The 25,874-nt window shown below is 37.6% G+C and overlaps 1 protein-coding gene across 1 annotated transcript in view; it reads right to left on the reverse strand.

Annotated features, from left to right (window-relative positions):
* Nucleotides 1-25,829, reverse strand: part of DPP10 (dipeptidyl-peptidase 10 (non-functional)) — a gene marked incomplete at its 3' end in the record, with an annotated part of 355,691 nt that extends 329,862 nt beyond the window's left edge. Inside the window, exon 1 of the mRNA XM_011937742.1 lies at nucleotides 25,399-25,829. Within this exon, the coding sequence (XP_011793132.1) occupies nucleotides 25,399-25,470 (72 nt within the window). The remainder of the gene's footprint in view (nucleotides 1-25,398) is intronic.
* Between the last annotated feature and the right edge of the window lie 45 nt (nucleotides 25,830-25,874).

The raw sequence follows: 25,874 nt of genomic DNA on the forward strand, positions 1-25,874 counted from the left end.
ATGCGCCATCACGCCCTGCTAATCTGTTTGTTTGTTTTTTCTTATTTTGTGCAGAGATGGGGTTTCGCCATGTTGCCCAGACTGATTCCCAACTCCTGGTTCAAGCGATCTGCCCACCTCAGCCTCCCAAAGTGGTGGGATGACAGGTGAGAGCCACCGCACCAGGCCTATCTGAGCTTTTTTATGCTCCCATCCACTACATTATTTTTCACCCCAGCTTCCCAGGGGCTTTAAAATTTACTGATTCCAATTCCAGCTCTCTCTGGAAGTTCTTCCCTTGTTATTGACCTCCCAAACTTCATAGGTCTCCCGGACCATCACTTTCCCATGATATTAATATAAACCAAGGCTAAAAACTCCATCCACTTTCACAATTTTCACAACCATGTATATGGTGGTAACTCACAAATGTATGTCTTTGTGTGCCTCTGCTTCAAGATTTAGTATGTATGAAAAATGTCCATAAATATCTCTAACTTTCTATACCAAAAACTGAGTTCTTCTCCATAGCTGGATTTGTTTCTCTTTATGAATTGTAAGAATCTTTGCACCACCTTCTGAATTCAGTAGGGCTAGAACCTGGCAGAATTGTGGACCATGATTTGAGTTCAGGTCCTTTGTTGACAGCCTCTGGCTAGAGGCTGTACCCTAGCATATTATTATTCCAAGTCCTTCCTGTGTCCTGCTGCCAAAATGAAGCATGTGAAGTCAGCCATACCAGTTACCTAGTTAAAACTCTCCAACCGTCTCCTCATCTTCTAGGGTAAAGCCCAAACTGCTGTGAATATCCTACAAGGACAACAATTTCCATGACATGGCTCCTCCAACCTCATCACACACCACCTTCTGGAACTGTACATGATAGTCACATAAATTTTTAATAATTTTTTAATAAATACCATGCAGTTGAGGGCTATACAACTTGAGTATGTTGCTTCCTACTTCTTGAAATGACCCCCCTCCATCCTTCCACCTTCTTCGTCCTATCTCCTGTTTATATTTTAGGTCATGGGTCACGTCATCCAGGAAGACTTCTTTGACTTCCCTCCACTACTACCACCAAGGAAAAGCTAAGCAAGCTCTCACAAGAGCATTGACTGCATGCTCTGTTACCTCAGAAAATCACTGTGCTGCTCTGTTTGTATTCCACCATAGGCTCTGAGAGGACTGTCATGTCTTCTCTAGCAATGTAAATCTAGCAATTAGCACAGTTCCTGGCGTATAATATTCAGTCTATAAATGTTTATTGTCCCAAGCATAAAGAATATACTTCTGCTCTCTCTGCATAGAAAAACTTCCACACAGAAACGGGTTTACACGTAAAACAAAACAAAGCAAAGAGAACTAAGACCAGGAATTAATAAGATAATAAAAACAATGGAGCTACTCAGTGATGAGAGTGAGGGAATAGGGGAAGAAATACAAGAAATTATTTACATTCACTTATAAAAGGGTTAGACACAAAGTCAATATAATAGACTGTTTAAAAGTTCAACTAATCAATAAATTTTGTGAAACTCACATCTAACACAATAATGCGGGGTGTATTTATTATGAAGTAGAGGTGGTAGTGAGTTGCTTGGTTGTGCTGTAATCAGCTTTATCTTTGAAGGTATTTTTAATATTTTTCAGGAGAGAAGTGAAAGTAATTCCTGGAGTACTCTAGTACAATACACTTGCATTACTTTACTAACAGGTTTAAAATTATAGTGATTATCTCTAAATACTGTGACCTGCATGTTTAATATTGTCCAGATTACATTCTTTTGTTAAAATTAGCTTTCTGGAGTTCCTGACACACTGAATCAGAGTCATATCCATCTATGCCCAAATGGATATCATTAGATATCTATATTTATGTTATTTTATCTTGGATTATTTTAATCATTATCCTAAAATATCCATACACTCTTAATGCAATTTTCTTCAGAAATTAACAAACCTGCAATTTTAATATAGATTGTCATAAAATATTTCTTAATAATAATAACTTAAATTTTATGTACTTTTTTACTTTTGTAAGTACTCATCATTTTTTAGGACATTTGGTAAAATGGTTCATTAAAATTCCATGAGTTACTTTTTAGTTCTGACTCTTCTGTAATACTTTAAAACTTTTGTCACTAAATGTATTTCTTTGTTGAAATGCTCTAAATATACATTAATGGGTTTTGTAAATTTAAATTCTTGACATGAAGTTCTCCCTCGTGAATATGATGCAGTTCACCTTCCAACATTTTTAGAGCAAGTCACAGTAATGCATTGTATGCATATAGTCTAAAAGTTAAAAAAAAAAAAGAAACAAAAAAACCTTCTCTAACTATAAAAGCAAACCCCTGAAATAAAGGAGTTAATTGCTATGCATTTTAAGCATGGAATATTTAACAATGTCATTGTAGTGTTTATAAGAGTTGAGCACTCATGAGGTATAATCTCACTGTGATCCATCTCATGTTACAGAGCCAATCTAATTCTAAAAATAATTTTATAACACAGCAATGCTATTTTCCCACTATCACTTGTTTTATAATTTGATTAACATAACAACAAAAGACAGGTATATAAAATTTACTTGTCCTCAAGCAATGATGATTATATCCTTGGTCTTCAATATTCTTCTAGACTCTCATATTATGCATTACTAAATGCTATTATTCATTTTTCATAACTATGTTTCTCAGAAAAATATTACTTATGATGACAATAGCTTCTACTACATTATTCTGTCTCATTGCAATTACTTAAGGCAACCTGCTGTCAACAGTCACAGTTCAGAGATCCCAACAATATGCGAGGCTGCAAATGTTTACATTAGGATATCTATCTTCTGTACAAATGTTTGAAGGTGTATTGGGTGAAAAGATAAATAGCTGCTTTTCTTATCTAACATTTATTAATATCCAAGAACATCGAAGACCAATATTAGTCTGGGTCATTAATTACAGCCAGCTTGGCTTTGCGTGCTGTAGCTCTCCTAGAGATGACTTCTGTACAGTTGTGAAAAATGGGGCCATTCCTCAAGGGCAGCCTGCAAAGCGAAAGTGACTCTTGTTGAATCCCCAGCTGCTGCTGCCATCGTCTTGTAAAAGTCCAGTGAAGAGAAGAAATAAGAATTCACACATGTGTTCTACAGATATTCACGCAACTTTACTTTCCCCTTCCATTTGAAATGACCTCTTCTTCCTCCCTATCCAATACAGGGTCAGTTCAAGTCCACAAATCATCTTCATTAAGTGGCAAAAGAATTGCTCTTGATAAATTACAGTATAGTGAAGAAATAATAACAATAGCCAAAGCTTACATCATTCAGATGACTGAACACACATTTAAAGTACTAACTGTTTTTATTTTGAACCATAATCTCCCTCAGGATCAGGCCCTACCTAGTGGGGTCATTATTGGTCTCACTGGGTTTTACGAACTTTCTTGCAATTGTTTACTCAAGAAGTCATTGAGTTCCCTATTCCCTCTCCCTGTCAGGGCTGCAAACCCAAAGAAACTGGCTGTATTTAAAGTTAAAACTAATGTTGCAAACACTCTTCCCTGTTAGTTTGGCTTGTTCAACTCACCTCCTGGTTCTCCAGGGACTCTCCAACTAGCTTATTTCCATGGACACTTTTAGAGGCTCACATGAAACACAGCCCTCTGACATCCTACTATCCTCTGGATTCCACTTCTCCCTGCTTGCTCTTCCTAATTTTCAAAAAGTTCTTTCGATCTAGCTTTTAGAGCTCTTTTCCTTCTACTGTGCATCAACTCACTCTAGATTTTCTCTGTGAGAGTTATATACCAAAGTCTAATTATTTATTCCGCCTGTCAATCTGAGATCACTCAGACTTTATCAGCTTTGCTAGCCTAGCATACCCTTAAGCTGATCCACAGACTGGAAGATACTATAAATGCCAATCAACTTAATTGCCATGGAACCCTATCCTAAATGTCAAACTCTCTTTTCTTCAAAGCATTTCTAGTACAAACGCAAATTGACAAATATTTTTTGAAACTCTTCACAGGTGATCCAAAATGAAGAAAGTCCAGTCCCTGACCTCAAGAAATGTATAGGTATTTGGAGAGACACCAGTAAACGCGTAATTTCAAAGTATGAGGGAGGCAAGGAAAAGGTTCTACTGGATGACCGCTGGGGGGCATTTAACCCAAAGCACCAAAGTAGGCATGCTTAAAATGCACACATGGCTTTATTCCCAAATTCCACAGGTCAAAACCAGTTTGGAAGAATGACATTTTTTTTCACAAAATTTATAATGTTACTAAAAAGCTTATCTCTAAAAAATGAATGAACATTCTCATGTGCCATTGTGGAGTACAAAACCATCACATTACAGCAGCAGATAATTTTCCTCTATGTTCTTTTCTGCTTTGAATAAGAGAGAGTGAGTTAAAATCTAGCCACAATTAGTTCTACAAGACTTATGATTCCAAGGGAAGTGTTCAAGTAAAATTTTTCCCTTAATGTGTGTGCCTCTGTGTGCATGTGCGTGTGCATGTGCGTGTGTGTGTGTGTGTAAATATTTTATGTTTCCAAAAAGGACTCCCAGCAGCCTGTTGTCCATGAGTGGGTGTATGCCACATCGCCCTTCTCAGGCAGTGGAGCTAAGTTTACCACTCAGGACATCTTGGTTCCTACATTCCAATATCCCATGACAACAAAAGAAGAAAAAGGGATGAAGTCATATTTTAAGCAAAACAGGCAACGTGGAGGAGTGGGAAGCAAAGGAAAGGTAACCCCCATCACTCAGGCTAAGGAGGTATCTTCCTTTTGAAATAGCCTCCCTACCTTCCCCTCTGAGTTAAATCACCTTCACTTATTCCAAGGACTAAATTAAGGAGAAATTTGTCATAACTAGGGTGATATTCCATAGAAAGGAGTGTCTACACTTCGCGTTCAAGTTCTTTGCGTTGGAGTACCTTTAAAAGGGTTAGATTTTAAAAGGTGAGAAGAGAATATATTCATGCACAAAGAGGGGCTGGAATAATTTGAAAAAGATATTTCATAGAGAATTATGTTATATTCCTGATAACCCCAAAGACTTTCGCTGATAATTCCCCCGCCCATCTGAAAAAGCCTTCTTCTGTGAAAACTTTGGAATCCCACCAATCCCAGATCAATTGCTTCTTCCAGCCTGAAATGTGACATCAAGGATTTCACAGTGGCAGAATTCATTAATGTAATGATATCTCAGAATTAAAGTATCTTTGTGGCCATAACCCACTTCTATGTACCTGTCCCTTCTTAAAATATACATCTTCTGAGAAGTCTAGCTATATATTTTAATTTTTGACACAAAATTATTCTAGATGGTCATAATTTCCCCAAAGCTGAAAGATTATTTAGAACATACCATATTTTTCAACCAAGTGGTACATTAGATTTATTCTCAAATAAATATATTTCATAACTACATCTATATAAAGGTGATTGCTTTACATTTATTTCTCTTTTAGGGTGAAAATGTAAATTCTTATCTTTTTAAGCATCACTGAACATGAAGGACTGTTTTCTATAAATTATAACTTGTCTGCATGTGTTGATAGATTATGGCTAATGGTATGTGTTGACAAATTATGACTGCATACAGCACTGACATCATGACATCGCTTTTATCCTTATAATATTTTCAACATTCAAACATTCTTAAATCATCCACATGCCCCTATTATAGTGAATGTCTGTATCTAGATACAGTTCTGTTGTTTTGGCCAATGATAGTCTGTGGTGGATCCGAGATGATTACACAGTCCTTCCCATTTATCTTATGGAAACAAGAAATTCATTTTTCTTCCTTTTGTATTTGGGCTGCTCCTGTGTCCTGCTTTGACCAAGGAAATGTGGCAGAAAAGAGGCTTCAGAACTCCCAAGGCTGATTCTTAAGCGATCTGCAGTGTTTTTTTTCCCCCTCGGTACTTAGAATAACACCTTTTAGAAGGCAACTTCCTGGTCAGAGATGCTAAGACCCACGCTATGAAGAAATTCAGACTATCCATGTGGAGAAAGAAAGAGAGGTCATATGAAAAAGCAATAATATACAAGGCATATGAGTGAAGTCTTCCTGACCTTCCAGCTACCAGATGAATGCAGTCAAGATACACAATACACTTGGATCAGAAGCAGCACTGCCCACCAAGCCACCTGGACTCATGACCAACAGAATCATGAGAAATAAAATGGTTGTTTTAAGCCACCGAATAATGGAGCGATATGATAAGAAGTAACACATAAAACAGAATCTACCTAAAATACTTTCTGAATGTCTTCAGGTTAGCACAGACATTCACCAGTGATTTCTTAAAAGACAATGAAAGTTGTTCATTTTAAGTATTTTCACACCCAAACTGTGTGTCTGTAAATTAGTTTTCAATGTCCAGGATAAAAAGAACAGATGCACCTTGAATGGTCTTAGTGTTAAGGTGTTTCATATTAGAAGATGGCTTTTAAGTTGTCCTTATTCACAGATCAAAATAGGGGTGAGATACATCACTTTACTAAGTAATGTATATTTCCAGGAAGAAGAGACAACTTTTATTCACTTCTTCATTTCCTGTTGCTTTTTTGCTTAAAAAAGGAAGGAAGGGAGGGAGGGAGGCAGGGAGGGAGGGAGGGAGGGAGGGTCATTACAATCAAGAGTTCTTGGGGTTACCCTCAGTCCTTCCATTGTAAATAGTTACCTCCATGGACACTGAGATAAATAAGCAGATGGGACTTTTACTCATGCCCACTCCCACCCCTTCAATCTAGAAACATTTCCTTGGAGCATCAGTCTGGGTGTCTGTATACATATGCACATTTCTAGTGACAGGATGTTGAGGTTAGATGTATTCAGGGGGCATAACTTATAATTCATCCATTGGGTATGTCATAAGACACTGCACTAGCTGGTGAAACAGAGAGCTTGGTACTCCACCAAACACTGAAATCTCAGAGGCCAAGGGAATCCTGACTTCCTATTAAACTGCCCTATATCACCATAATTAGAAGATCTGACAGGATTTCCAGGTTAATTCACAAAAGCAAGAGGTTTGACCTAAAGATCCTGGATTGTAACACACAAGAGACTTGATTCTTTATGATAGAATCAAATGGTACCATTACCCAAATTTTAGGTATGAATATGTAATTAGTAACTGATTAAATTTATTTTAAGTCGTACCTATTCAGTATTTATAATATGAAATCAGGAATCTGCCTGGTAGCATTTCAGATACCTTTTCTGTCTGGGTTACTTAATAAGAATCTTGAAAAAAATTATCAAAGTCCTAGTTGATTTCTATTAATGTACCATCAACCATGCCCGCACGTCTTCACCTAACATTCCCAGCAGGACATCAAAGATTAAGGCCTAATCTGAACTCTGAAAACCACTTTCCATTCAGTAGCTTGACTTCCTAGAAGCATTAACAACTACATGTTTTTTTCTTTGTGTTAAAAGATTAGCAGCTACCACATATGGCCTGCAATAATTCAGCAGGTGTATTGTAAAAAATTGATTTTTCTTTAAAATTTTTCAGAGAAAAGAGGTTATTTGATTTTAAATAGCTCTATAATCTTTACAGAATCTTAAAAGAAATAAAAAACTTATTTTTCCTATTGTTAAGAATAGTTTAACTAAAAATCCCTTCTGTGAAATGGTTTGGAGTCTTGGTAGAACTGGTCATTCCTATGGATCAATAAAACATTTCAATGCTGCGATTTTTCTTCCTGGTGTGTTTGTTAAATTCCATTACTACTTGATGGAATAGAAGGGAATATTTTGACCAAATAAATTTGCTGAGTTTAGAATAATTCTTAGCTTCCTCAATATATGAGGAGTTAAGGACACAAAAATCCATAAGCTTATAATTTGTAAAGGTAATTTTTCTTTGCAAACATAAAAGAATACTGCAAAGGCTAAGGTCTTGTATCCTTACCTCAACTATTATTATTCTCCTTCTTATTCACTGAGAGGGTAATTTGCTTTGACTGACAGCAACATATAGCCTTTTTAGAGTAAGACAGTTGAATGAAGCACAGTCTATTCTTTGAAGAAATGCCTCTCATTTCTCAAATTATGCTTATTTCACAGTATATAAGAAAACATAAGCACATCATGTATTCATTATAATGTATTAAGAGTCTCTATATTTTTAATAATACAGAAACAGCATTTTCATAACACTGGATTCTGTCCATTACTAGTCTTTAGACTTCACATTCATATCATTCATACATCCAGGAATATAATATCTTTCTTATTATAAAGGAAAACAGAGAGAACTTGTTCAATTGTACATCAAAATTTCTAAATATTATTTTATTGTTTCCTTAACATGAATATCTTATAAGGTATAGAATTGTGCTTCAGAATATTTCAATAATAGCCCTTTTCTTTTACCCATCTACTAGGAAAGGCTCATTAATTATTTTCAACTTCTTAAAATATGCAAAAGCTGGGATACATACTTGAGTCTAATGCTGGGGATAAGAAGGAAGCTTTTCTACTTTTAATTTGTTAAGATCCCCATTAACATATGTAGACATGTAGACCAATGGTATCTAGATGGTCCCTGGATTATAATGGTTTGGCTTTACCATGGTGTGAAAGCCATACACATCCAGTAGAAACCACAATCCCATAATAGGTAGAGGAACTTATGATCGTTTCAATCTATGATGCATGTTTGACCCGATGATATTTTTGATTTACAATGGTTATGTCAGGACCTAACCCCATCCTAAGTTGGAAAGCTTGTATACAGATAAACATATATATACACACATATTCATACACACACACAGACATACATAGATATAGCATTGAAATAGATGCCAACATATTGAATACTTTTATTTCAGTTTTGCTAATGAGGAGCTGAGGTTCAGAGAGGTTAAGTGATACCCAAAACAGAACAGTTAATAAATGCAGAAGTTATCTTTAGGTTACATGCAATCATACATATCATAATAACCATCAATTTATTTTCTTTATTAAATTGAGGCCAATGATATGCCGATTGCGGTTGACCAGTAAAGTAGCCACTCTCTTCCACAGGTGACAGTAGTGGTATTCCTAATAGTCGTTGTAGTGATCATGCTGATTAGAACTCTGTGTGCAAGTTAGTGTGTTGTTCTCATTTTAAAGATAAGGAAACTGAGGTTCAGAGAGGGAAAGTAATTTGACTAGGACTACATGATTTCTAGGTAGCAGAACCGGGTTTTGAAGCTGGATTGTCTGCCCCTCGAGTCCATACCCTTGTCTACTCCAGTAGACAGTGTCTCAGGTGTTTAATGAGCACCTACTCTTTGTCAGGCAATGTGCGGAGAGCATGGCTCTTCCCTTCTGTATGCAGGCAAGGGCACAGTAAACACACCTGCACCAAGACTGGCTATCACTTATCAGTTTACGAGACACATAATATCTAATTCATCATGAAAAAAGGAGGAACATTTTTTAAAGAAGCCGAATTTAGAGGGTCTATTTTGACAATATCAAGATTTTTATCAAAAAAAGCAATGTCACTTTGGGAGGCCGAGGCGGGTGGATCACGAGGTCAGCAGATTGAGACCATCCTGGCTAATACGGTGAAACCCCGTCTCTACTAAAAATACAAAAAATTAGCCGGGTGTGGTAGCGGACGCTTGTAGTCCCAGCTAGTCGGGAGGCTGAGACATGAGAATGGCGTGAACCCGGGAGGTGGAGCTTGCAGTGATCCCAGACTGGGTCACTGTACTCCAGCCTGGGCGACACAGCAAGACTCTGTCACACACACACACACAAAGCAATGTTATGCACTTTAAAATAAACATGTCTGCTAACATTTTTATAAAAGCAGAGGTAAAGAATGAGTCTAGACTAGCCTGAAACTACAAACATTTCTCTGGAAGAAAGAAAAGAAAACAATGAAAATAATATTAGTGATTACCTATCAAAAGAGTGATAGAATGAGAAACTGCACAGCTGGGGAACAACTCTGGGAAGGGAGACATTCCATTGTATATATTTGTGTAATATTCGATGTTTGACCTACATGCATATGTTACTCAGAAATTAAAGAAGATTGTGTGTTTTATTTAAAAGTGGAAGTGAAAAAAACAGACTCTGTTAGCATTGACTGCTGAACTAAACAAAATGACAAAAGACCTCTGAAAAATCAGGCCTAAATCAGATGCTTAGTTTACTGAAAAACCGGGAGCAAAGCATTCACCTTCTCATTCATAAAATGATGAAGCCAATTTGCTGCTCAAGCTCATTATGGGAGACAAGGAAGACAATTTTAAGTTTTTCTAAATTGTAAAGTTTACATTAATATATACACATATACACACACATACACGTACACATACTGCACTGCTCACCAGTTCTTCACTAATAAAAAAGTGGAGGTATGATACTAAAACTAAATATGCACAATGAAAAAGTCAGCTTCATAGATGACAAACTAATTTAAAAGTTGGCATCAAAGATGATACAAACAAAATTATACATTTGGACAAGAAAGAGTGACTTTTTTGTCTTAAAATATTTTTGATAGACATAAAATTATACATGATTAAAATTTTCAAAGTAAATTCCATTTTCAATTGAATATACAGAAGACAGCAACCATGCTCACAGCACATTACCTAACAGAATAGGTGCTCACTGAACACATGAGAAACTGCCTGCTGGAATAGACAAGGGCATGGACTCCAGAGGCAGACAATCCAGGTTCAAAACCTGGTTCTACCACCTACAAGTTATGTGGTCGTAATCAAATTATGTAATCAAAGAGGTTCCCTCTCTGAACCTCAGTTTCCTCATCTTTAAAGTGAGGATGACAGTGCTAACTTGTAGACAGAGTTCTAGTGAGCACTACTACTACAACTACTAGTATGGCTCTTACCATTAACATTTGTAGAAAAGAATCAAATAGGATTTATTGATCCGCCGCAAGTGGGAAATCATTGGCCTCCACTTAATAAGAGGAAAGAAGTTGATGGTTATTATAATATATATGACCAAAAGACAACTTCTGTTGTATGTGATCAAAGACAACTTCTGCATTTACTACCAGTGCAATCTAAGGAGTCTCTTCACTTAATAAACCCCAGATCCTCATTTGCAAAACTGGAATAAAAGTGGATTCTATTACATAAGGTTGTGGGGAGGATTAAATAAAATTTAAGCAATTGATGATTGCATTACATAATATAAATATATATAAAATTTTGTATATAATATATAAATATATAAAATATAAATATACAACATATTATTGAATAGTATAGACTCAAAAGTTTAGCTACTGTCAATAATAAAAACACCAATAATTTTGTCCCTGAAATTCTTTTCTTTTTATAATTTGAAAGTCGTATTTTGTAATTTTGCTGCAGCTCATCTGACTCATCTTCTAGGACAAGTGTCACCTGGCTAAAGACATAAATTAGGATTAGAGAATCCTTGCTTTTGAGAAAGAAAGCCATACTCCTCAGAGTGTGGGCCACAGACTAGGCATCATCTGGGCACCTACTATAAATGCAGAGTCACGGACCCCACCTAACATTCACTGGACTAGAATCTGCTTTGCAGCAATATCCCCAAGTGATTCATATGCACATTAAAGTTTGGAAAGCAGTGTTCCAAAACTGATTCTCTAATATAGTAGCCCCAGCCACAAACAGCTATTTAAGCTTAAATTAATTAAAATTAAGTAAAATTAAAAATACAATTCTTCAGTGTCACTAGTCACAATTGAAGTGTTTAACAGGATAGCCATGTGTAGCTGGTGGTTATTGTATTGCAAAGCACCAATACAGAACATTTTCATCTTTCCAGTATGTACTATTGAATAGTGCTGGTCTTTTCTGTAAGAAAGTAAAAGGTATTTTACGAAACCAAGGTTCAATAATTCAGTAAGTTGTTTAAACTCCAAATTATTCATTGAACCCCTTTTTATACTGCACAGAAGTACTCATGTAAATTTACTTTTTTGTTTTTAACACTGGTAGGAAAGGGCCAGGGAAGGGAAATAGCTTGCCCCATGTGCAAGTGGTGATTCTTGAGGTTCCCAATCCCATTCATATGTTTATTTCTTCCTGTTCCCCCACACTTCTTAAATTAATAAAGCCCTCACTTTCTCTGGCCCTCAAATACGGGTTCTCAAGACAGAGCATACCAAGCAGTCACGGAGCAGGAAATGAATACAAATTAGACATAAATTGTTAATATCCCCTGCCCAGCCAGAAGTTAAAGGAACAAAGGAAGTCATGGTGGAATCCGAGCTATGCAGATGAATGAGAAGAGCTATTTTTCAGAACACTGACAGTCAGAGATGCGAGTCACAAGGGAATGAACATTTATGATATGCCTTAAATCACACCATGTTGGTAGTTAATCTCTCTTCTCCCTAAGGGCAGTTTCTAAAAGTAGCCATCTCCAGAATAACTGCCACCATGCAGCTTGATCTGAACCTCATTTTGCTAAATCCTCCAAGAATGGTTTTTCACTTCCTTGTGTGCAATTATCCTATCCCATCTTCTCCAAAGAAAAGCTATTTGAGACTACCAAATTGTTTTCTCCTCTAGCCTTCATAGACACCTGCAACAATTTCTTGGGACAAACCTGACAAGCAATGTTGGCTGACTGGCTGCATTCCAGGACCTCACTGCTAGTGAATCAAATCTGACACTGGAAGCTCCATAGGGTTTACAGAAAACTTTAATAAAATGGCTTAAGAAGTTGGCTGTGACATCAAGTGCAGGCCCAAATTGCACAGTTTTTCTGAGCTTAGGAATGTTAAGAAAACAATTTAAGAACTGCAAATAAAACAAATATAACTATACATTCATCTTTTCAATGTCAAACTGGGGCACTATCTAATCAGCTGACATATGCTTATATAATTTGAGGAGAATGTACCCTACTTTCTCTTACTATTTGCTATTACATAGGCCCAGAGTCTATAAAGGTAGATGTTAATTACAGAAAATAGATGAGTACCAAAAAATTTCTGTCTGCTATCAAAGACAAACACAAAAGTTATGGCCTGAATATTAACCAGTTCTGTATTTAATTTTGCAAACCTTGTAAGCCATTCCTTTTCAGACTATATAAATCTCTCTTCCCCAAATATTGTTTGTAACAACTTTACCATCTTGATGTTTCCTTTAATAAGCTAAATTCTTGACAGATATTCACTACATATTTATATGAGAACCATGTGTTTTTATTTGGAAACATGTACATTGAAAGGGATCAATACTGTCTTATAGATCTTCATGTCTGATCTGGAATAGCTCTTCCTACTCTCTTCTGCTTCACCAGGAAAACGAGATCCTGTAGAAAATCTAGACTTTACACAAACCATGACAGTTAACCTTATTGCTTCCAGATAGAACCTATATAATACATCTTCTTACTGAACCTGCTACCAAAAACAGAAATAAAATCCTAAACCAGCTGTAACCTTTCCACTTACATTCTCATCAATTTTTTTCTCTATCGACATCATCACAGACAATCCAAAGTGATTTCTATGATTCTAATAGTCGAGTGCGGCTCCTTCTACCAACTCTTAACGTAGGTGGGAGGAACTCTTCTTTCTACTGTACCAAATTGATCAGTTGTATGATTTTGAGCAAGTCAGCCTTTATCGTTCTCAACTGCCTTATCAGTAAACCAGGTAACCTAATCACATAGTCAGTTGTAAAATTCATTCAAAATATATGTACATCTTAAAGGGGGATAATGGAAAGAAAATGGGATTCTATTATTTAAGACACTTAGAGTCAGAACTATGAACCCACAGCGCATGTTACTAATAATTACGGTCTGCACATTTTACACTGGCAATTGGACTGTTGCATCTCATGCTCAGGTCATTTAATATGGGCCTACCTAAAGCATACCCATAAGAATGGATATTTTCTCCTTAAAAATTGGCTGTAAATGGAAGTCAGCAGATGGTACTGTACAACAGGAACATGTTATGGTATCTGCTTAATTTTTTATCCCTACATAACCTCTTGGTGCTTTGTGATCTCTCTAAAATACTTTTTTCTTGTTACAGAATGACTCATTTTGAGGTTTACATAACAATTATGGGCTTGTTATGCTGCACATCTCCAAACCAGCAATTTTATATCATGATGGCTTTGTCTTGGGCTTTCCTTAACTAAAATTGCCTTGTGTGACCAATAAGCAATGTGAAGCTGACATTTCTGAGTCCAAGCAGCTAATCCTAGATTGTATTTACCTATTTTCAAATATTTGCACCATCTGTGGTTCCATATTAGTTTTTTTGGATTCGCTGTTACAGCTCAAGAACTGTAGCTCTGAGAAGGAATGAAGCTGCACTCCAAATACAGAATACATTATAAGCATGAGATGGAATTTAACCATGGGGATGGGGAAAGGAAAAAAAAAACAAATTCAGAAAAGTAAATGCATATTCAGTGTTCCATTTTCAAAATATAAACTTTGTCAACTTCTCTACGTGATAAGAAATATAAAAACGGATGCCATATATTTTCTTAACCAACTCCCAATCCATGTTTGCTTTGGAGTCGGGAGGACTCTATATAATCTGCATAGCAACAAAAACAGGAGTTCAATATTAAAGATGCCCTTAAACTTCCAATGTCAAACAATGGCAAAAGGTGATTTAAAGCTGTGTTTCCAACTTCTGGGAACTTCAACATCCAACATAGTTTAATTTTCTTTCACTCTGTCCTTGTCTGGTACAGCAAGCCAACAACATATTAATAACCAAATAATAAGCACCACCATTTTTCAGCATCTCTTGGATAATAAACCTATATAATTGCTGATCCTCACAACAATTCTGCAAAATAAACATCATTTCATTTCCAGATGAAGTATCAAATTCAGAGAGGCTGGGTAAGTTGTTCAAAATACTATGTCAAGGTTCTAGCTTTTAAAGTCATGTTAAATGAATAGAAATCCCTGGGTCTATCTACTAAAAATAATTATATGTGTCTCAAATATTATTCTCATGGACTTATTTATTTAGCATATAATCATTTCTCTGGTCTGTATTGGAACTTGGTGCTCTGACAACTCTGTCTGGGAATACAAATAATCAGTTTCTGGTAATTTGTTTTTTCTTTTTTCTTTTTTCTTTTTTTTTGAGACAGAGTCTCACTCTGTCGCCCAGACTGGAGTGCAGTGGCGTGATCTCCGCTCACTGCAAGCTGCGCCTCCCGGGTTCGCTATTCTCCTGCTTCAGCCTCCGGAGCAGCTGGGACTACAGGAGCCTGCCACCATGCTCGGTGGAAAAGCCTTTCTTACCAAGACTCCCAGTGTATCAGAAGTCTGTTGTTTCCATTAATGTCCCAAGAAAGCTCTAAAATTTACCTGCATGCATTCCCCAGTTTTTAAGTGCATCTCTCCTTTAGGAGGGATTCAACCAATTGCTACTCCATTGCTAGGATTTCAAATGCTGTGTGTAGACATCAGCAGTTGCCTATTCATGCTAAGAGTAAGAGGGGAAGCTTGAGAAAGTCAACTTCTGTTTGTGTAGTGGTGGCACTGCCATTTCATTGGAGTAGTGAATTTCACAGTTTACATTCAGAAAGGCATTATGGCTTTGGGTGTAACCTCTTGCCATGGCAAAGTATAGAAGATGCATATGCACTTCTGTGATGGCTTGTGGCCAGGTGCCAAAAGTCTAAGGACCACTGACCTAGAAGTAGTATATCACAAACGAGAAAACAAGAAATGTCAAATGAGCTTTGCCTATGGACACAAAGCATTTTAAAACATGTTTTGTTTTGTTTTGTTATTTTAAAAGGTTATACTTATGTCAAGTGGCAAAGAAGGCAGATGTGCCACCATGACACCACCAAAGGCTTTGTAGCAGCAGCTGAATCTGGGAATGGCTACATGGAAGGAGACCCAGCATCAAGTACTGCTTCTAATTCTAAACAACAATGTGACCTTAGACAAGTCACTTCACCTCTCCATTGTCTGTTTCCTCGTTTGAATACAAAGGTGTAACATTCAGGAAACAACAGTTTCTCTGAATGTTACCATCATTTATCATGTCATGGCTATTTGAAGGAAAGAATTTAGAAAGGCAATGCTGCTACCAATATCCAACTATTCTTTTTCTTTTCTTTTCTTTCTTTCTTTCTTTCTTTCTTTTTTTTTTTTTTTTTTGATGGAGTCTCACTCTGCCACCCAGAATGGAGTTCAGTGGCACAATCTCGGCTCCCAGTTGCCCCCTGGGTTCAAGCAATTCTCCAGCCTCAGCCTCCTGAGTAGCTAGGATTATAGGCGTGCGGCACCACACCTGGATAATTATTGTATTTTTAGTAGAGATGAGGCTTCACCATGTTGGCCAGGCTGGTCTCAAACTCCTGACCTCAGGTGATCCACCTGCCTCAGCCTTCCCAAGTGCTGAGATTACAGGCATGAGCCAACGTACGCAGCCGATGTCAAAGTATTCTTTGTCAGCAAGTCAATCAACTCCTAGACAGACGATGGCTCTCAGAAATGTAGAGAGGTGGAGGGAACCGGATTTGGGTTTGGAGATGGCATTCATGCAAAGAGAAATGAAGGAACCAAAAGTACCATCCTGGAATACAGAAATACTGACTCTGAGCAAATAGAAATGTGTAATAATGAGCCACTCATCATGCCACAGTGGCCTAAAGTTGAGTAAATCTCATTTTGGAGCAATTATAAACAACCTTAATACATGTGAAGGAGGGGGAGTCTCTTTCATTTCAACTTGTGGTTCAATTCACACATGCCTATCACTCTGAATATGGTTGTCAAGAAGTAGGGTACTCAAAATTCTTAATATCAGAAAAAAAGAAATAACCCTGATGAAGACATTGGGTATGGCTTCAAAATACGTTAACTTTATTTCTTGGACCACTTACGTTTTATAGTACTTTAAAAAGGTACATACCAGTGAAACGTGTCATCTTTTCCCTTGAAGTCCCTAAAAGCTAATGAGGTAGATAGAAAATCTATTCATAATTTCATAGATCCCAGGAAATTTAAACTATAGACTAAAATTTTGCTAAACAAACGACCTATTCTAAATTTGAGGAATCTTTCATGGATTTCAGTTCTTTTTCTCTCAAAAAGATATATTTTACCTCTATTCAAACATTGCCTTATTTCCTCATCTTTGATTCTGTGTCTAAGAGACAAGAATTATTAATGCAAATTTGTGACACAGCGATTTAAAGGATTGCTTTACTAAAGACTTCTAGTACTTGTTTTAAAACATGTGAAATGAAAAAAAGAGCCATGTTTTGCATTCATTAACTTATACTAAAACAATTCCTGGAGGTGAGATTTAATTAATATAAGTATGAATATCAGAGTTTTCACTTACTCAATTCTTGCCAAAAGTAAACCCATGTTCCAATAACAAGAAAGGCCTATTTCTCCCTGTACAAGCATTACTAATGCAACTTCAAGTGGTCTCTCTGGTCCATTATTTGAAAATAAATCACAGGACAGCCTGCCACTCAAGTTCTTGATTATGTAATACAGATTCGTCACATTTCTGTTTTCAGAGCAGAGTTTCTCAGATGGAATAAGAAACTGAATCTTCATTTAGATGTCAAAAAGAGAGTGGGGATAAAGATAATAAAAATAGCTTTTTTCCTCACTTTTCTTCATTTGCTATCTTTTATAATCTGATACATAGTTATTTTGTCCTGACCTGAGAAAACCAGTAAGTACGACAAATTACAATAATATTAAAGTCAGATAATATACAGCTTGCCTGGAGAACATTCCCAAATGTAAAGTTGGTTTTGATTATGCACTCAACTAACTTTTCTTAAATTTCAACTCAGTAATATCACCAGTTCCTATACGCAAAGAATTTCTAAGTGAATCATTTCTGGGAACCAAACTTCTGGAAAGAGAATATTGAACCATGAACATATCAAACAAGATTCTAAGTCTTTTGTGAAAATAGACTGTCATCTAAAAATAGTAGAAATCAGTCAAGTTGTCACAAATTCATTTTTATCTAATGCCCTATAATAATCTACCTATAAAATACAGCATTTAGATAATAAATATATATATGTGTGTGTGTGTGTATAAAGTGTGTATATGTTTGATGATGGTGTACACACACATATTCAGCATTTTCATTAACATAAATGCAAATTTACTTTTGTAAAAGAATAAAATATCCTTCTCAGATGATCTAGAAGCATGACAGCATTAAGAATGAAAATGCTTATTAGGTTTCAAGCTTGAGCCAGATGCAATAAAAACTCATTCACATAGATTCCCCAATTATTGCAACATTCTCATCATCCTCTCTCTTTTCAAGATGAAAGAATGGTTTTAGTGGGGTTATAAATTGCCTAGTAAATGGTAGAGGAAGGAATCAATATGAAATCTGTTTGACTTTGTTCTCAGTCTTACATCAGGTTGCCTCTCCCCAAAGTGTAATTAAATTTGAAAATCATTTGGCAATTCCAAAAATTTTGTAGAACATTTTAATAACTTCTAAATAAACTATGGCATGATAGACTTAGAAAAAAATTTTTTAATTTTGTGGAAGATATTGAAAGAATACTGTTCACATCAATTACGGAACAGAACAATTCAAAATATTTATTTTTATCAGTTTTGGATAAAAGTGAATTTTCTGTATTTAGCCTGGCAGTGGGTGACACATTTACCATTACAAATGGATATGCCTGAAATTCTAAGAATTCAGGAAAGCTCAACAAACATAAAGCTACAATAGAAGAGCTTTCTTTTCAGTGCCCCAGTCTCCCCACTGAACCTACTTCCCAGCCTTCTCTACTATACTGAAAATGACAACCATTCCTTGAGTCAATATGTAGTTGATGATAAGAATGTCTACCATGTAGAAAGAAGGTAGGTGATAATTTCAAACGCCTTAGAGAACAGGTGCTATTAGATAGGGACAAATAAACAGAGATTGGTTATTGCCAGACACTTGTGGATCAGGTCAATAAAAACTTTAAAACAAGATTATGCTGGGAATAATCAATGCTAAGCCCACGACTTCTCAAGGCAGGGCAGTGTTCACTAGAGCAAGAATAATTCTAACTATCCATAAGGTTATAAGTTTATGAAGAAGTTTACATTCCCTTTATCATTTATCTGGCCTCCTTTTGGACCTTGTACAGGGCTTCAGATGGAAAATCCTCCAACATTTTTTGGGTTGATGTATGTCTTAGTATATGGCCCCCATTCTAATGTTAGTAGTACATGAACTTGGTTAGGATGTACAAGTCACTTAGCAAGTATGAAAATATATGGAAATTATTTTAATAAGTGGAGCATACATGTGTGTTTAAAGATTAAACAGAAAAAGCTGTAGAAAAAATTTGTGAAAAAGTCTTTTGACTTATGTTTATTTAATCCAATTCCATGCCCCTCCCATAACAATAGAGGCATGCACCCTGGTTTCTTGGTGGCTCCACTGCCAAGCACATTTTCCTGCTACACTGACTGAAATCTCACCCCCTGACTTATTTCTGTAAATCCCATCTGTCTTTCCTTTAAATATCCTCTTTCTGATGCTAATTACTTTGGGAAGTACATTGCATTGAAAACAATATGCAACACAGTCAGCAGCTAACTCAACTCTTGGTGAGAGTTAGCCAAAGTTTACTTTTAGCCTGACTTCTTACAGAGTAGAACAGTGAAGAATTTTACTGTTCAATTTTGATTGAATGAAAGTCAGGATATAACAGAATATTTTGAAATCTAGATGCCTACTAAAATAGCTTTGATGTCCAAATCCATTAACATAATATTTACATGCACTGAAAAACTCATGTGTAATCATATTAATACATGTACTACAAAATGTGGTTGTCTGTAAAGTTAAAATAATGGATACATGGCTTAATAATCCTCTAAGACTTTTTTTTTGAGACAGGGTCTCACTCTATTGCCCAAGCTAGAGTGCAGTGGCACAATCTCGACTCCCTGTGGTCTTGACATCCCAGGCTCAAGCGATCCTCAATCCTCGCACCTCAGCCTCCCAAGTAGCTGGGACCACAGGAGAGCGCCACTAAACCTTACTAATTTTTTTTTTTTTTTTTTTTTGAGACAAGGTCACACTATGTTGCCCACGCTGGTCTAGAACTCCTAGGCTCAATCCATCTACCTCCGCCTCCCAAAGTGCTGGGATTACAGGTGCGAGCCACTGCACCAGGCCCAGATTTTATTTTTTTTCAATTTTGTCTAGGCTCTTATTCCCAGACTGAACATTTAATAAGAAGACTTGGTATGAGTCAAGCCTTATTCAAAAACTCTTACATATTATTTCATTTAACCCTTAGAACAAACATCTAAAGGGAACTGCAGTCACCTCCATTTACAGATGAAATGGGGAAGTTCAGTTATCCTGCCCAACAAAACACAGTGGTCTTTCGTGGACCTGCGATATGAACTTGACTCTGTGATTTCCAGTGCATAACCCATAGACAGTGATGAATAAATATTTGTGGTTGATAGCACAAAAAATCTCACAGTCTTAGCCACAGCATTCTGTCACTGTGTCTGCTACTTGTCATACTAAATAAATTTAAAATGTGCCTATAAGTAGTAAAGCTTAAGACATTCTGTAATCATAAATAATTCAAGAAACCAAAAGTTTGAAATTGCTTTATTTTTACTCAGACTGGGAGAAATATGGTTAAGTGTTTTGTTTCCAATGTAATGTGCTTCATAAGATAATGCAGCATTCATATTTAATAATACAATTTTCTTTACATTGTTTTTATATAATTTAATCTTTTTAAAATATATCATTTGCTCAGATCCTGAAATAATCAAATAAATATACAGATATATGAGAAGCTTCTAAGCAAGAGATATTTCGTGGTATGTTCTTAACCCAATAAATAAAATGCCTTATATATATTTATATTATAAACTTATATAATATATAATATTTATATATAAAAAATAAGACATTGAAGGAGAGTAGGAAATGTATATTTTCTCTCAAATCATAGATTTCCATATAACATTTTTATTTAATGTATATTATCTTTTATAACCAAATTATATAAAACTCTATCCCCAATTAAATATGACATTTTATATGTTTAATAATTAGAATAAATTTTTTATTCATTAAAATTGTTCAATATGATTTATGAAAGCTCTTTTCAAGCTTCTGTTTTAAAAACAATAGTTTATTGATCAAATTATGACATGTATATATTAGCAAAGGACACCTAGAAGAAAACTCTTTTGAAATTTTTCGTTAAGCATATATTTGAATATTTTAATCTGGTTTGCTAGACCAAAGGTGAAATAAAAAAAACTGAATACCAATTTCTGTATTAAAACATTTTAAGTTAATACTACCTAAATGTCTAAAGCACATCGATATTTCACAGAAGGCATTTTACACATTACACATTTGATCTCAACGTCTGGTCATGAATTCTGGTCATGAATTATTTCATCAAGTGACAGCTACATGTTCAAATGTAAGAGATTGGTTTTCTACCAAAATGCATTTTTTTAAAGAAAATGCATAACAAGTGCTGCCTTTGTAGTCAAATAGTTGCTTTTAAAAATATGCTTTTTAGTCATACACTAAAAAGTGGGATGGTTTTGTTTTTGTTGTTTTTGTTTTTGTGTGATTATTTTTGTTTTGTTTTTGGAGCTGAAAGAACAGCCATGCTTTTTAGGCAATATTTTTACCCACTGGAGTCAGCAGAAGGGTGCCACCTGGTGGACATGTGAACAAATTCTAAACCTTGTCTGATTGACCATTAAAAAAATATATACTCATTTAACAAACCTGGAGAGTCTCGTCATCAGAGACAAGTGATGCAAAGATCAAAAAAAGCTCCTATAAATTTATGAAGATCTATCTTGTTCTTTTTATATTATTTAGATCCGTAGCGTGATATTAAGTTAACTGTAAAATTTCCAGAGCTGTGATTTACATGTATAGCTGAAGCTTTAAACAAATTATTCATTTGTCTTATATTCAAGGTAAATTTGTGCACATGCACACACAGATAATTTGCATTATTTTCATTCTTACAATAGAAATATATTGTATTATGATTGTATAGAAGTTAAAAAGTAAGGCTTCAGACCTCCATGAGTTTCTGGCTAAGTCTCTCCTCCACTGTAACTTCCTTAATCCTCTGTATTCTCACCTCTAAAATAGGAATAAAAACAGGACCCACCTCAAAAAATTACTTTGAGAATCAAATAGAAAAATACATTCAATAAATGTTACTTTATGAACCCCGAGAATAGTACTCTGCCTGTGGCAAGCATTCAAGAAGGGATTTTAAAAAATAACAATAAACTACAATTAGCCACTCAAGTTCTTAGATCTTTCAATGTTAATTGAGATATTGATCATGTTAAGAAATGATTGTGTCTACTCATGTCAAGGCATTTGTTTTTAGACATTTTGTAAATGTGGAGTGTTATGAAAGCAACAAAAATAACTGTTGTAAATATTTTTTGATCAAAGAATCTTTAGAAGGAAGATTATTAAGATGATAAAAAATATTTCCAATGATTCAGAATATTCATAAAATACATGATCCCTACAAAGTCCCTCTTATCCTTGTTGTCAACGTTCTCTAGGAAGGGAGAGCATGTCCCCTTGTCATGGCACCCTGTGCCAGAGGACAGTAAAAGATCAAATAAAACAGGAAGGTTGAGCCCTCTACAGGACTATAACCATAACCAAATTATATGGTCCATAAGCATTTTCAGTTAGAGGAAGGATTATGGTCTTCCACTGTACTGTAAGCGGAAATAGGTGTTTGATGGACTCAGGACAAGGCACCTTTGAGGTTTCATAAAAATCTTTACCATAGAAACTAGAAGACGTTTTTGGCAACATGCAATAGCTTAAATCGTTCAAAATCAATGCATAGTGATTGATGTGCTGGAACATGTGCCCTATTTAACCACTAGGTATAATTTCATAAAGGTACATTTTAATTTAAATTTGTGAATCTTTTTTTGAAATATGATAGAAACCAGCACACCTAATCACATCTTTATGAAGCTATTATGTCTAGTATTGCATGAGAGTTGTGTGGCAATTGCAGAATTAAACCATAATGACAAATATGGCTAATAAAAGCTTAGTAGTCTTACGGAAAGTAGTTTAAGCTTTCACCAACATAATTCACATTATTTGTCCATCATTTCATATGTCAAGCTTTGAACAAAAATATGCTAGATATGAGTATTTCCTGGGAGTGCTTGAAAAACCCTCACTGTGATGCTGCCATGTATATATTTCAGTTGACTTTCTTTGTAAAATCAATCTATTTTAACACATGCATAAGATGCATAAAACTGACATTTTAAAATCATGTCAATACTCAGAAAGGCACTTAAAAGACTCTATTAAAGCAAGAGTTCTGCAAAGTAGCCACTCCCTGAATATTTGAAGTGGCTATTAAAAAATGCACACTAACAAGAAAAATGGATTCGAGCTTGAACCTATCTCTTCACATGAATTTTAAGTACCAGATTAATCCTGACAAAGGGGTTTGTTGTGCATAGACAGCGTGTCCACTATTTATACATACATTTTCAGCTTCTGTGTGCTCTGCTCTGCTTCTGCCTCCCACTTCCACCATCACTGAACTGTTTGCAGCGCCTCAAGTAACCAGCTGGTGTCACAGGTTAGTGAGCAAAGATTTCATGTGGGGACTCTCACCTGACTAATCATTCTTATTGGTAGCATCATTCCAAGAGCAGTAGAGAGGCTCGGCGGCTTGTTAATGAAATTTAAGGGCTGTCAGCCTGAAAGAGGATGTTAAATCCATGTTCCTGTCCTGAAATTATTTTTATATATCTGCTAACCAGTTTTCACATTCTGATGTGTGCTGGGGATTAGGAGGAAGAGGTATAAAAGGAAGGGACATACGATCTTTTAATATTTTCATACTTATCTCAGAGTATGGATCAAAGAGGATAGTTTAAGAAAACAAATGCTTTGTAAAAACTGCCAACATTCAACCCCCTCCCACTAATAAACGAGAAGGGAGCTTTAAGTCATTGAGTAATCCCCACCACCTGTATGAAACATAGGTGAGGGAAAAGAGAAGGGGAGGGGAGAGGAGAAAAGAGAGCACAAGCCAGGAGAGATGACCAAGTCTGCAATATTAATAACAGCCTCGCTGGCATCGCCTCCTCTGTCTCGCCGCCACTACTGGGCGATTTGGACAGCTCCCCTTAATAGGCTCTTCAGTGCTTAGAAGACGCGAAAAGCCTAGTTGCTGCTGGAGCCTAGCTGCGTGCACTCCCTTCATTCCCTGCTAGCAATAAGCTGGGAGGGTTTCTGCCGGGAACGCCTTCAGCAGCCTTCGCCGTGCACTCCGAGCAAAGATCCCCAATCCTCCTACCCCAGTGCTTGGGTCCTCGGGGTCCACAGTTAATCCCTGACCTAAGGGCAGCTCTCTCTGCCCAGAGTCTCTAATTGATGTAAACGTGACGGCACCTCCACCAGGCTCAGCACAGCCTTCCTCCTCCTTCTCCTTGCCAGCGTATCTCCGCGCTCCCGACCCTCCAACTTTGGAAAAAGAGCGACACCGAACTCCCAAATCACCCCAAATCGGGGACAGAGACGAGATGGGGATCCACGACGGTACGGTTATGCTACAGATTTCTAAAGACCAAAACAAAAAGGGGTTGGCGGGTGTAGAAGAACGGGAAACAGACAGTAATAACCCTCAGCCCACGCAGGGCACCTCATCTCTGCAGACGCAACGCATCCAAACCCAACAAATCACTAAAGCCAGCACCTTCCCAGCTCCCCTTAATAATGAATGCCTTGCTGCTCCCCAAGCTCCGTTCCACTCAGCAGACTACAGATGTCTGGGACACTCTTTCCCCATCGACCCCCGCGACCACCCCACCTCACAAACACACACCCGTCTCCTCAAAAGAAACAAGAAAGGAAAGGAAAAACTCGGTCCGCCTAAAGGTCATTTGCCTACTCGGGTCGCTTTGGTCAGCGAGCGTCCCGGCTATAGGAAGACCGGGCTTGAACCCGATAAGTGGACATCAGGAGCGCAGCAGATTTTTTCAACGTGTGTTAATAGGGAGCCAAGAGGCCCCATTCCTTGGCCCTGGCCACCTCTCCCTCCCTCGGTAGCCCGCCCGCCGGGGCTCCCCGGGGCACCTTCAGCCTTTACCTCTCTCCCCCCTTCCCCGCGGCTCTCCACCTTGCGCATCCTCTCGCCCGGCTCCGGAGCGCACTCAGAGGCTCTAACTTCCCGCAGAGTCCATGGATAAGCAGGAGAGCCTGGAACTGGGGCGGGGGGGAGGGTGGGAAGAGGGAGGCGTGGGAGCCGAGCCTGGGAGGAGAGGCGGGGGGAGCGCCGACTGGAGCCACCCCTCCCGGGAGTGCCTGGCCGCAGCTGCCAACTCTCACCTGGTCCGCCGGCTGCGCCTGGCTCGCCCTGGCCCCCGGGGTGGGCTGCTGCTCCTGTTTCATGGCTGTCATCGCCGGCGGCCCGCGTTGGCGCTCACTTCCTCGCGGGCACTTCAGACTCGGGGACCGTCACTTGGCAGCGTTCGCATGTCACAGGCGCCCGTCGCTCTCGTAATTGGCGAAAGGGAAAGCGGCAGCGACGGGGTGGGGGGAGGGGAGCGACGGGGAGGGGAGGAAGAGCGGTACCAGGCAGGCTCCCCCTCGCAGGATCCCTCCTTCGGCTACCGCAGACCCTCTAACTCCCCACTCTCCCCGCCCCCCACCACCCGAAAGCGTAGCGAGCCTCTGAGACCAGACACGACCAAGTGGCAACTTAGTGGAGCGGCGAGCGGCGGGCCCCCGGCACCTGACCCAGCTGGAGAGACGTCTCGCAGCGCTGGAGGAGCCCGGCTCGCATTCTACCGCAGTCCGCGCCC

Source organism: Colobus angolensis, unplaced genomic scaffold (genome assembly GCF_000951035.1).
Source record: "Colobus angolensis palliatus isolate OR3802 unplaced genomic scaffold, Cang.pa_1.0 Scaffold168, whole genome shotgun sequence".
Lineage (NCBI taxonomy): Eukaryota > Metazoa > Chordata > Mammalia > Primates > Cercopithecidae > Colobus > Colobus angolensis.